The sequence below is a fragment of the Lepidochelys kempii genome, chromosome 7 (assembly GCF_965140285.1).
Source record: "Lepidochelys kempii isolate rLepKem1 chromosome 7, rLepKem1.hap1, whole genome shotgun sequence".
NCBI classification, from domain to species: domain Eukaryota; kingdom Metazoa; phylum Chordata; order Testudines; family Cheloniidae; genus Lepidochelys; species Lepidochelys kempii.
In genome coordinates this window covers 52926497-52940426 of record NC_136386.1, presented here as the reverse complement: position 1 = coordinate 52940426, position 13930 = coordinate 52926497, and the positions used below count along the sequence as shown (strand labels likewise).

The window sequence follows — 13930 nt, the reverse complement described above, 5'->3', positions numbered from 1 at the left end:
GTTGGAGCTGCACCATCCGGCTCAGCCCTGGTCCGGCCGGGGCACTGGATCAGGGGCCGCACCACGCGGCTCGGCCCCACTCCAGCGCTCCTGCCAGGCCACAGGGTCGGGGCCACACCACGTGGCTCCCAGAAGCCGCAGCATGGCCCCGCTCCGGCTCCTATGCACTACAATGGGAGCTGCAGGGGTGGTGCCTGCAGATGGGGCAGTGTGCAGAGTCGCCTGACCGCGCCTTTGCGTATGAGCTGGAGAAGGGACATGCCACTTCTTCCAGGAACCACTTGAGGTAAGCGCTGCTTGGAGCCTGCATCCCTTGAGCCTCTCCACATGCCTCAACCCCTTACCCCAGCCCTGATCCCCTTCCCGCTCTCCAAACCCCACGATCCCAGCTCAGAGCACCCTCCTGCACCCCAAACCTCTCATCCCCAGCCCCACCCCAGAGCCCACACCCCAACCCCAATTTTGTGAGCATTCATGGCCTGCCATACAATTTCTATTCCCTGATGTGGCCCTCGGGCCAAAAAGTTTGCCCACCCCTGATATACAGGCTGAGGTGGGGGCCTTTCACGTCTTGCTGCAATAACTATAAGTTTATAATACACTTAGAGCCACTTAAATTAAAGGCTAGATCCATTTAAATCAAATTTAACCAGATCTATCTTCGTAACCTAGAGCACTGGATTTGTTCTCTCACATCACCAAAAATATGGTTAAACAACTTTAAGTTGTTTTGTTAAAATAGATTTTAGGCATGAAAGGGAGCTTTCTTTTCAGCTGTGCTGTTACCTGTCCTGTCTGGTTTTTCCTTCATTCTAGTTTTGTCTGATTCTCTAACATTTATTTGTGAATAAGCGAAGTATATTGTCTTCCTATTCATCCCCTTTGAGATCTTTCAGAAGTGTGCTCTCTCTAATTGTGTCCTCTTTGATTTAGAATGCCACCTCTCACTCTGTTTGCTGTGTATGGACCACAGTTTCTCACATATCCATGTGCTGTTAAAGATGCAGTATGTTTAATGCTCTGGGGCTCAACAATAGATAATTTGCTTTTTTTTTTTTCCAAATGAAAATTAAAAAAAAATTATAGGCTTAACCTTGAACCTGAGAGAGTTTTTAACAGTAGGAGCAAGGGATTGCAAATTAGGAGTCCTGAGGTGCTTTCCTAGCTCTTCCACTGACTTATCTTGAGCAAATCACTTAACTGCTATCTGCCTCAGTTTCTCCATCTAAAAATTGAACTAGTTCTCTCCCAGGGGTGCTGTAAGGTTTAATTAATGATTGTAAAACATTCAGAGATCCTTGAATGGAAGGTATTGTAGAAGTACTAAATTATTAGGCTAACTAGCCACATTATTCAATTGAAAACATTGAGACTGCATCTCTAACAGTCCCTTTCCTATGTATTCTTTGCATAATGTTATCCTTCTCTTTCTTTCATTCCCTTATCACCAACTCCTTTAGACTCGGGATATAAGTCCAGAAGAGATAGATTTAAAGAATGAACCTTGGTATAAATTCTTTTCGGAATTGGAGTTTGGGAAACCGGTAAGTTTGCTAGCTGCAATGATTAATAAAGTCAACCTGCATTTTGTAATGATGCTGTTGCAACTCTACTCTAGTTCCTAGATACTCAATGAGACAGCACTTCCAGATTCATAGAATCATAGAATATCAGGGTTGAAAGGGACCTCAGGAGGTCAGCTAGTCCAACCCCCTGCTCAAAGCAGGACCAATCCCCAACTAAATCATCCCAGCCAGGGTTTTGTCAAGCCTGACCTTAAAAACTTCTAAGGAAGGAGATTCCACCACCTCCCTAGGTAATGCATTCCAGTGTTTCACCACCCTCCTAGTGAAAAAGTTTTTCCTAATATCCAACCTAAACCTCCCCCACTGCAACTTGAGACCATTACTCCTCGTTCTGTCATCTGCTACCACTGAGAACAGTCTAGATCTATCCTCTTTGGAACCCCCTTTCAGGTAGTTGAAAGCAGCTATCAAATCACCCCTCATTCTTCTCTTCCGCAGACTAAACAATCCCAGTTCCCTCAGCCTTTCCTCATTAATCACGTGTTCCAGTCCCCTAATCATTTTTGTTGCCCTCTGCTGGACGTTTTCCAATTTTTCTACATCCTTCTTGTAGGTTGGGGCCCAAAACCAAACACAGTACTCCAGATGAGGCCTCACGAATGTCGAATAGAGGGGAACAATCACATCCCTCGATGTGCTGGCAATGCCCCTACTTATACAGCCCAAAATGCCATTGGCCTTCTTGGCAACAAGTGCACACTATTGACTCATATCCAGTTTCTCGTCCACTGTAACCCCTAGGTCCTTTTCTGCAGAACTGCTGCCTAGCCACTCAGTCCCTAGTCTGTAGCAGTGCATGGGATTCTTCCATCCTAAGTGCAGGACTCTGCACTTGTCCTTGTTGAACCTCATCAGATTTCTTTTGGCCCAATCCTCTAATTTGTCTAGGTCCCTCTGTATCCTATCCCTACCCTCCAGCGTATCTACCTCTCCTCCCAGTTTGGTGTCATCTGCAAACTTGCTGAGGGTGCAGTCCATGCCATCCTCCAGATCATTAATGAAACATGACAGTTCATAACTGAGCCTTGGCACTGACATATAATAGTAGTTCGGTGACCATTTAAAACATTTTAAAGACATAATATTTGACCTTCAGCTTCACAGGAAAATATGCCAACTAGTGAGTCAATATCACTTTCATGTGTCAGAGTTCAGCTTGAGGTTTTACTTTTAAAGGTATAGTTCTCATTCATTTAGTGTCCCCTTTTCCATACTCGCATTCCCTTCTCCTCTCACAAGATCTGGATGGCTGCTACTTAACCTATTACATAATTTTAAGTCAATGAGAGTCACTCTCATATTATAGCTCTGGGTCCTTCATCTGTGGTCAAAAAGTACCAGCTGTCTATAAACTGATCTTGACCCTGTTCCCTCCTCTTTGCCTTCTTCATGCAACCTGTTCTCTGCCAAATATGTTGCAGTGGTTTGCATCAAGGATCCCAGGGTTATTCCCAGAAACAATTCCCTCCAAAAAGTCTAATCAAGAGAATCACATATTTTTATTTCCAGTCCATCTGCATAGCCTGCATTTCACGGCTATAAGAATGACTAAATGGATCCTAATTATCCAATAAGGAATAGAGGGGAATAATCACTTCCCTTGATCTGCCGGCAATGCTCCTACAAATATAGCCCAATATGCTGTTGGCCTTCTTGGCAACAAGGGCACACTGCTGACTCATACCCAGCTTCTCATCCACTGTAATCCCCAGGTCCCTTTCTGCAGAATTGATGCTAAGACAATCGGTCCCCAGTCTGTAGCGGTGCATGGGATTCTTCCTTCCTAAGTGCAGGACTCTGCACTTGTCCTTGTTGAACCTCATCAGATTTCTTTTGGCCCAATCCTCCAATTTGTCTAGTTACTCTGGACCCTATCCCTATCCTCCAGCATACCTCTCCCCACAGTTTAGTGTCATCTGCGAATTTGCTGAGCATGCAATTAATCCCATCATCAAGATCATTGATAAAGAAGTTGAACATAACTGGCCCCAGGACTGACCCTTTGGGCATTCTTCTTGATACCGGCTGCCAACTAGACATCGAGCCATTGATCACTACCCGTTGAGCTGGACAATCTAGCCAGCTTTCTATCCACCTTATAATCCATTCATCCAATCCATATTTCTTTAACTTGCTGGCAAGAATACTGTGGGAGACAGTATCAAAAGCTTTGCTAAAGTCAAGAGATATCACATCCACCGCTTTCCCCATATTCACAGAGCCAGTTATCTCATCATAGAAAGCAATCAGGTTGGTCAGGCATGACTTGCCCGTGGTGAATCCATGTTGACTGTTCCTGGTGACCTTCCTCTCCTCCATAGGCTTCAAAATGGATTCCTTGAGGTCCTGCTCCATGATTTTGCCCGGGACTGAAGTGAGGCTGACCGGTCTATAGTTCCCCAGGTTCTCTTTCTTCTCTTTTTTAAAGATGGGCACTATATTTGCCTTTTTCCAATCATCCAGGACCTCCCCCGATCACCATGAATCTTCAAAGATAATGGCCAGTGGCTCTGCAATCACAGCAGCCAACTCCCTCAGCACCCTTGTGTGCATTAGATCTGGACCCATGGACTTGTGCATGTCTAGCTTTTCTAAATAGTCCTTAACCTGTTCTTTCACCACTGAGGGCTGGTCACCTCCTCCCCATACTGTGTTGCCCAGTGCAGCAACTCCAGTTGTCTTGGGTCTTCCTGATTGCACCCTTGCATGCTCGAGCAATATTTTTATACTCCTCCCTAGTCATCTGTACAAATTTCCACTTCTTGTAAGCTTCCTTTTTGAGTTTAAGCTCACCGAAGATTTCACTGTTAAGCCAAGCTGGTCGCCTGCCATATTTGCTATTCTTTCTGCACATCAGGCTGGTTTGTTCCTGCGCCCTCAATAAGGCTTCTTTAAAATACAGCCAGCTCTCCTGGACTCCTTTCCCCCTTATGTTAGCTTTCCAGGGGATCCTGCCCATCAGCTCCCTGAGGGAGTCAAAGTCTGCTTTTCTGAAGCCCAGGGTCCATATTTTGCTACTCTCCTTTCTTCCTTTTGTCAGGATCCTGAACTCAACCATCTCATGGTCACTGCTGCCCAGGTTGCCACCTTGCTTGCCACAAGGCTGTGAGGAGCCTGTCTCTGCCTACAGATGTTGGTAGCAGACCCTTGGCTATACAAACAATATGGCCTTTAGGGCAGGGGTGAGGAACCTTTTTTCTATCAGGTGTTGTAGGCCACACACAGCCCCGCAGGGATGGGGGTGGAGGCTCGGGGCTTCCCTCTGCAGCGGGGTGAGCTAGTGTTCACAGCTCCGAGGCTCAGGACTTCCCCTACGCTCCAGGGTGGGGCCAGAAATGAAGGGTTTAGGGTGCAGGAGGGGGTGAGGGGTCGGGCTCTCGGATGGGGTTGGGGAAGAGGGGTTTGGGGTGCAGGAGGGGGCTCAGGGGTGGGGCATGGGGTTGGGGTGCGGGAGGAGATTCGGGGTGCAGGCTCTGGGAGGGTGTTAGGGTGTGGGAGGGGGTTCCAACCTGGGGCAGAGGGGTTGCAGTGCAGGCTCTGGATGGGCGGCCCTTACCTCAGGCAACTCGCAGTCAGTGGTACAGCGGGGCTAAGGCACCCTGGCTCTGTGCTGCTCCTGGAAGTGGATGGCATGTCCGGACCCTAGGCAGAGCAGCCAGGGGACTGCGCAATGCACGCTGCCCGTACCTGCAGGCGCCGCCCCCACAGCTCCCATTGGCTGTGGTTCCCGGCCAATGGGAGCTTTTGAGCCAGCACTGGGGTACTGCATATTTGTCCTCTCTTCAATCACATTCCTTAAAATTGACTTAAATCAAAGGTTAACATCTAAAAGAAAACAGTGATGTTAGACCTTGCTCAAAGCAGCAGAAATGAGAGGGGATGTTTCTTCAACATTCGTATTTGTGTCCTTAGTCATGCAGCCATGTCCTCTCCACCTGTCCAGCCTCCGAGAGGGGATTCCCAGACTAGAATAGTGTTCCAAGCAGAAACATGTGTTCTTCTTCGAGTGCTTGTTCAAGTCCATTCCATGTCATGTCATGTCAGCACATGGTATCCATGGGGCTGGCCCTATTGCCCCCTGGAGGCCTGCACTCATATGCCAGTATAAGGGGTGCTGCTGGCTCCTCGCCATCTCGGTTCCTTCTTACCACCCGTGGTGGTTGCTGGAACAGTGTTCTCTTGCTTTGGCAAGCCTTCTCCAGTGGTTTACTGAACTCTTCGTTGTAGTTAGTAAGTGTTAGTTTGTTGGTCCCCTTAAGGAATGTTGTTCCTGGAACGGAGCATGCCCCAGTCCCCAGGCTTCAAACCATGTGCTGCCTGTGCTAAGCCCATGCCAGAGAGCTGTTCCCCCTCCAGCTGTCTAAAGTCCCTGGGGGAGGCTCACTTCAGAGATAAGTGCAGAATCTGCTGGGGCTTCAGGCTGCACACTATCAGGAAAGGGACATCAGTTTGAAAGCCCTGCTGATGGAAGCTGCGCTTAGACTGGTCTCCGAGGTGAGTCGGTCGGACTCGGCACCAAGCACATTTGCCTCAGTGCGTAGTGCTCCTCTGGCACGGTGTGCCCCTCGACACCGTTCAACATCCCCACCGCAGAGGACGCAGCACAAGAAGTGCACAGAGAGAGGGCGCTTTCTGGTGTCCAAGGGGGACCAGAGAGACTTGGGGAGTGAGGTGCGACCTGCACTGGGCCACTTGCCATCCTGGCAGAGGTGCACAACACCATCCGCAACATCCAGCCCTCTAACCTTTGATCCACCTCAAATGCCCTTACATGAGATGAACTATCATGGAATCATACAATCATAGAAGATTAGGGTTGGAAGGGACCTCAGGAGATCATCTAGTCCAACCCCCTGCTCAAAGCAGGACCAACCCCAACTAAATCAGCCCAGCCAGGGCTTTGTCAAGTCAGGCCTTAAAAACCTCTAAGGATGGAGATTCCACCACCTCCCGAGGTAACCCATTCCAGTGGTTCCCCACCCTCCTATTGAAATAGTGTTTCCTAATATCCAACCTAGACCTGCCCCGCTGCAACTTGAGACCATTGCTCCTTGTTCTGTCATCTGACACCACTAAGAACAGCCAAGCTCAATCCTCTTTGGAACCCCCCTTCAGGTAGTTGAAGGCTGCTATCAAATCCCCCTTCACTCTTCTTTCTGCAGACTAAACATAAGAAGATAACATAAGAAAGGCCATACTGGGTCAGACAAAAGGTCCATCTAGCCCAGTCTCCTGTCTACCGACAGTGGCCAATGCCAGGTGCCCCATGAACCTAACAGGTAATGATCTAGTGATCTCTCTCCTGCTATCCATCTCCACCCTCTGACAAAACAGAGGCTAGGGACACCATTCTTTACCCATCCTGGCTAATAGCCATTAATGAACCTAACCTCCATGAATTTAACCAGTTCTCTTTTAAACGCTGTTTTAGTTTTAGCCTTCACAACCTCCTCAGGCAAGGAGTTCCACAGGTTGAAAACAAGCCGAGTTCCCTCAGCTTCTCCTCGTAAGTCATGTGCCCCAGCCCCCTGATCATTTTCGTTGCCCTCCGCTGGACTCTCTCCAATTTGTCCACATCCTTTCTGTAGTGGGAGGCCCAAAACTGGACACAGTACTCCAGATGTGGCCTCACCAGTGCCGAATAGAGGGGAATAATCACTTCCCTCTATCTCCTGGCAATGCTCCTACTAATATCCTTATGTATAAATGTGAAGGAGCTCAGAGCAATACGCTTGGCCTGCGAAATGTTCCTTCTACAGCTCTCAGGCAAAAGTGTGAAAATATTGACGAACAATACAGCGTCAGTGTTTTATGTCAAAAAAAAAAGGAGGGGCAGACTCCAAGATCTTCTTCCAGGAAGCCCTCGGTCTATGGGATTTCTGCGTGAAGCATTCCATTCACCTGGAGGCGTTGCCAATTCCTGGGGAGCGGAACATGCCAGCGGATTGCCTCAGCAGGTCCTTCTCCTCTCACCACGAGTGGTCTGTCCACTCAGAGGTCACCAGTGTAATCTTCCAGAGGTGGGGGACTCCCCAGGTGGACCTGTTCACCACTGTGCAGAACAGGAAATGTCACTGCTTTTGCTCAAGGTTCGATCAAGGCAAAGGCTCTCTCTCAGATGCCTTCCTATGATCATGGTTTTGTTCAATATCTTCATAAATGATCTGGAGGATGGTGTGGATTGCACTCTCAGCAAATTTGCGGATGATACTAAACTGGGAGGAGTGGTAGATACGCTGGAGGGGAGGGATAGGATACAGAAGGACCTAGACAAATTGGAAGATTGGGCCAAAAGGAATCTGATGAGGTTCAATAAGGATAAGTGCAGGGTCCTGCACTTAGGACGGAAGAACCCAATGCACAGCTACAGACTAGGGACCGAATGGCTAGGCAGCAGTTCTGCGGAAAAGGACCTAGGGGTGACAGTGGACGAGAAGCTGGATATGAGTCAGCAGTGTGCCCTTGTTGCCAAGAAGGCCAATGGCATTTTGGGATGTATAAGTAGGGGCATAGCGAGCAGATCGAGGGACGTGATCGTTCCCCTCTATTCGACATTGGTGAGGCCTCATCTGGAGTACTGTGTCCAGTTTTGGGCCCCACACTTCAAGAAGGATGTGGATAAATTGGAGAGAGTCCAGCGAAGGGCAACAAAAATGATTAGGGGTCTGGAACACATGAGTTATGAGGAGAGGCTGAGGGAGCTGGGATTGTTTAGCCTGCAGAAGAGAAGAATGAGGGGGGATTTGATAGCTGCTTTCAACTACCTGAAAGGGGGTTCCAAAGAGGATGGCTCTAGACTGTTCTCAATGGTAGCAGATGACAGAACGAGGAGTAATGGTCTCAAGTTGCAGTGGGGGAGGTTTAGATTGGATATTAGGAAAAACTTTTTCACTAAGAGGGTGGTGAAACACTGGAATGCGTTACCTAGGGAGGTGGTAGAATCTCCTTCCTTAGAGGTTTTTAAGGTCAGGCTTGACAAAGCCCTGGCTGGGATGATTTAAGTGGGAATTGGTCCTGCTTCGAGCAGGGGGTTGGACTAGATGACCTTCTGGGGTCCCTTCCAACCCTGATATTCTATGATTCTATGATTCTATGGTCGGACAGCCTGCTGTATGCTTTCCCTCCGATTCCCCTAGTTTGCGAGGTTCTACTAAAGATCAAAAGGGTCAAGGCAAAGGTCATCCTGGTAGACCCAGCATGGCCTCGCCAGCATTGGTTGAGCATGCTCCTAGATCTCACAGAGAGTAGCTGCTCCCTCTCAGGCCAGACATATTATCGCAGGATCATGGGAGGCTCCTCCATCCAAACCTCGTAGGCCTACACTTGACAGCGTAGCTGCTGCCTGGCTAAATCCTGAGGAGAGGGCATGCTTGGAGCAGATCCATCAGGTTTTGCTAGGTAGCAGAATGCCCTCTACCAGGGCCACCTGTCTGGCCAAGTGGAAATGCTTCACTTGCTGAGTAGCCGAGAGGAGCCTTTACCCAGCACAGCCCTCCTTGCAGTCCATCTTAGAATATCTCTAAGGTCTTTCATTGTCATCAATCAAGGTTCGCTAGGCAGCCATCTCAGCATTCCCGCCCCCAATCCGAGACAGGCTGGTCTTCACCCAGGAGATGATGAGCAGCTTCATTAAGGAGTTGGAGAAGCTCTACCCCCAGGTTTGTGACCAGTTCCACCTTGGGACTTAAACCTGGTTCTGTCTATGCCCTTGGCATCCTGCTCCTTGCTGCTTCTCTCCTGGAAGGTTGCTTTCCTGGTAGTAATCATTTCAGCCAGGAGAGTTTCTGAGTTGACCTTGGAGCCCTCCCTATACTGTTTTCTTCAGAGATAAGGTCCAACAGTGTCCCCACCTCGCCTTTCTACCCAAGGTGCTGTCACAGTTTCATGTCAACCAAAACATTTTCCTGCCTGTCTTCTTCCCCAAACTGCACAAGACAGAAGAGGAGCGACAGTTACACTCCCTGGACATTAGAAGGGCATTAGCCTTTTACATTAACAGGACAAGTCCCTTCCACAAATTGACACAACTCTTTGTTGCTATCATGGAGAGAATAAAGGGTCTCCTGGAGTCATCCCAGAGGATCTCATCCTGGATCACAACCTGTATCCAGGCCTGCTATTAACAAGTGAAGGTCCTGCCTCTGGCCATCGTGAAAGCCCATTCTACAAGAGCGCAAGCATCTTCAGCAGCTTTCCTGGCACATATTCTGATCCAGGACAGCTGCAGGGCCGTGACATGGTCATTGGTCCACATGTTTGCATCCCACTATGCCATCACCCAACAGGCCAGAGATGATGCCAATTTTGGAAGAGCTGTGCCCATGAATTCCTATCCCATCTCCAAGGACACTGCTTGTGAGTCACATGACATGGAAGAGTTAAAACATAGTTAAAAACAAGCAAACAAAAACCCCAAAGCTATAAGATGTAGGTTGAATTTTCTCTTACAAAGTTCATTACCCCCATCCCCTCCAAAAAGGTGAAATGAAAAATAACACCTGTGCATTCTCATTGCTCTACAATGCCAGCACTGGGAATTCAGCCATTCATTAGCAGGGTCTGTATTCACAGTTGGGAGCGGGTATGGAGGGGGGAAAATATATCTCCTTTTTATTTATGAAAGGCCCTTGTTCTACCCCTTCCTTTTGAAAAGAAGAAAATACAGTTATTAACCTTCTGTAACTGTTGTTCTTCAAAATGTGTTGCTCATGTCCATTCCATGACCTTCCCTCCTACCCCGCCCTTGGAGTTGATGGCAAGAAGGAATTGAGAGGGCCAGGGGCTGGTGGCACCCTTATACCGACGCATGAGTACAGGCCTCCACGGGCGATAGAGCCAGCCCTAAGGAGACCATTGTGGGAAAACTCTCCGGCAACAGTGTATGCAGCACATGCACACCTGACATGACATGGAATGGACATGAGCAACACATCCCGAAGAACAGGTTACGAAAGGTAGGTAACTGTATTTTGCAACCACTTGGGTAGATAGCACTGAGAAGTTCCCCCTGCATTAATGACCCTGCAAGGAGTCTAAATAGAAAAATGAAGATAAGAAGGAGCAAGGCCCACCAATGCCTTCCAGTTCCTGCTGCAGTCCCACCAATGGCCTTCTTGCTACAGTCCTGCCAAAGACTTCCATCCATCCCTCCCACGACTCCCTCCCCTCTCTCCTGCATTCAGAAGAAATTAAGTTAATCCTAAGGGATCCTGGTGAAGAAATCCTTTCCATCATCTTAACCTTATGCATGTGAATGAGATTCGCTGCAGTTAAACATTTGACCCTAGGTGCACAATGGTAGCTTTGTTAGCCCATTCTGTCTTGTGTTCTGGGGCTTCCAGGTGTCCCCTGTAGCTGTAACTGCTCCCTCATATTTCTGTCTTGAAAATTTCTGATGGTAGCGTGATAGCTGTGCAGCCACTTGGCTGATGGAACTGCCTTGTGAGTCCGCACGCGTGATCTGTGCACACTGTGCATTGATGCAATGTGTGATCTTTTAATCTGTGAGTAATCTGTCCCTCACTGGAAATTGTGGCAAGTTGAACAATGCTTCACTGAAGTTCTGCTCTGTAAGCTGAGCTCTGCTGCTCGCTTGGTCTGAAAAAGCAGCTGACAGCTCTCAGCAGTAGTACTCCTCCAGGCTGCTAGAAGGCCAGGTCATCGAATGTCACTGCTAAATCATGTTTAATCAGAGGTCCCCTGTTAACATGACTTTGAAATTGAGCAAGTCTCAGCAGTCATCCTGGGATGGATGAGGTGAGGCTCAGGATTGCCAATCCATTCCTAGCCAGTCCCATGGGACCGTGCAGGCAATACCCCAGTTGTTTGAGTGGGATTCGATGTTCAGTCCCTGTAGAGTTTAGGATACTTTGGCAGCATGGACTCCTTTTGGGTATGTCACTGAGACTCTTCCACCTCACACCCCACATGCTTATTCCCTAATTTTGATTTTCCTCAGGACCTGTCCACAGAATATAACATTCAGTCAATAGTTCCATCGGCTTGTCAAATGCACACCAGCACCTTCACCCAAACACTTGTAAGGCAGTTGCAGTTTGGCTCTTTGCTCTGATACTGGGAAGCGGGAGCTGAGAAAAGGGAGACCCCTATTGACTCTGCAAGGCTGTCTTCCGTAGCCCTAAACACTGATGACTGTCAGCCACAGACCTCTTGGGATTCGTAATAGTCATTTATAGTGTCTGCAGCCCAAAAGGTGGCAGTAAAAAGTAGAAATATGCCCAATCCAGAAACCCAGATCCAGTCAATCCCAGAACTTGGGAGAAATTCAGATCAGGAGCTGAAATTCAGAGCAAGATTGCTGCTCAGTTCCACCTCCAGTAAAATTGACATTGGTGAGCTCTCTCTAGTCTCAATCAATGACTCAGGTGTTCAGATACCACAGCTGTGTGAACAGTGTAAACACCTAGGACTGTGCTCTGTTTGTAAAACAAGAAGTGATGTTTTTTCTGTTTGGTAACATGATCAGCAAGTTTATTCTGGATTCACTGAGAGAGAATAGACCAGGGGTGGCCAACCTGAGCCTGAGAAGGAGCCAGAATTTACCAATGTACATTGCCAGAGAGCCACAGTAATATATCAGCAGCCCCCCACGCCCAGGGCCTCCCACCCACCAGCAGCCCCACCGATCAGCATCTCCCCACCTCTGCCCGCACCTCCCGATTAGCTGTTTTGTGGTGTGCAGGAGGCTATGGGGGGGGGAAGGGGAGGAGCGAGGGCACGGCAGGTTCAGGGGAGGGGGTGGGAAGGGGTGGAGTGGGGGCTGGGCCTGTGGCAGAGCCAGGGGTTGAGCAGCGAGCACCCCCCGGCACACTGGAAAGTTGGCGCCTGTAGCTCCAGCCCTGGAGTCGGTGCCTATCCAAGGAGCCACATATTAACTTCTGAAGAGCCGCATGTGGCTCCAGAGCCACAGATTGGCCACCCCGGGAATAGACAGTTGTTGCAGCTGCTTCACCCATACATGGGAGCTGTGCTGTTGGGAAGTGTGTGTAGCACGGCATTATCCAATTAGCAAGGGAAATCATGAGAAAAGGATTTCATTCTGAACAGGCCTCGGCAACATTACCAATCCCACCATAGTTAAAAACAAGCAAACAGAAACCCCAAAGCCATAAAATGTAGGTTGAATTTTCTTTTACAAAGTTCATTACCCCCCATCCCCTCCAAAAAGGTGAAATGAAAAATAACACCTGTGCATTCTCATTGCTCTACAATGCCAGCACTGGGAATTCAGCCATTCATTAGCGGGATCTGTGTTCACAGTTGGGAGCGGGGATGGAGGGGGGAAATATATCTCCTTTTTATTTACGAAAGGCCCTTGTTCTACCCCTTCCTTTTGAAAAGAAGAATGAGCAAGCAAAAACTTTGTTCTTACTGTGATTTCCTTTTTTGCTGTTTTGTTGTTTTGGGGTATTTTTTGTTTCAAATGCTTTACAACTGCCTGTGCCTTCCCTCTGGGGGGTGCAAAATCCATGAAAACATCTTATAAAAATTAAAAAATGGCTTCAGAAAGTATTGAAAACACCTCTCCCTAAATTGTGCATGTGCCGTTGGCCTTCCTTAATCTTCGGTATTTGTGCTACAGCAGATTGTCCTTTTTTTTCCTCTCTTTTTTTTTTTAATTTTATTTTCAGTGTTGATGCAAATCCCTAATGTATCCCCCTGTGTTCTAATCCAGTTTCCATATTCTCTGTGATGTCTTTCCTTATCCTCATTTCCTCATTTCCTCCTCTGCTTTCCATCAGCCTCCAAAAAAGATATGGGATTATACTCCTGGAGATTGCTCTATACTTACTAGGGAGGATAGAAAGGTAATTCTGTCTCACATATGTTGTACCGCAGTATACTCTGTGTGTGTGTGTGTGGTTTTTTTCTCTGACATCGTTTGGGTTTTATGAGTGTGTGGGTGATGACTCTAATTTTTTTAATTTGGCATGAACTCATTATCCTAACAATTAAGTTGGCCAGTAAATTGTTTCAATAAACAGTCCTTAAAACATAATCTGCCATAAAGCTGAGTGGTTGTTTTGCTTTCTTGGCCTGCAATGATAACTGTACTAACAGCATATTGCATCGATGTTACAGTATTATCTGTTGTTTAGTTTTTGTACAGGTGGGTTTTATGATACTTGTGGTTTTTACAATTACATTCCAGCAGGCCTGGCGCATCTCTGAATGTAAATGTTAAATGCCTAAAATCATTGCATCTGTGATTATTGAAAAGTGATGAATTTCTGTGTCTTATCTGTACCATCTTTGTCTTTTTTTTTAATAAAAAGGCTCTTTTATTTCAAAATTAACATTCCTTTGTTTTCCCCTAACCCTAA

General features: G+C 47.7%; 1 protein-coding gene across 50 annotated transcripts in view; it reads left to right on the top strand.

Annotated features, from left to right (window-relative positions):
• SORBS1 (sorbin and SH3 domain containing 1) overlaps window positions 1-13930 on the top strand; it is a 263750-nt gene that overhangs the window by 207356 nt on the left and 42464 nt on the right. For 40 of the 50 annotated variants that reach the window (XM_073352785.2, XM_073352771.2, XM_073352789.2 and 37 more), the window contains 2 exons: window positions 1461-1544; window positions 13349-13414. The exons of 2 other annotated variants lie outside the window; for them this stretch is intronic. In XM_073352785.2, coding sequence (XP_073208886.1) covers window positions 1461-1544; window positions 13349-13414 — 150 coding nt within the window. The remainder of the gene's footprint in view (window positions 1-1460; window positions 1545-13348; window positions 13415-13930) is intronic. 8 more of the 50 variants (XM_073352783.2, XM_073352776.2, XM_073352781.2 and 5 more) reach the window with 2 other exon arrangements.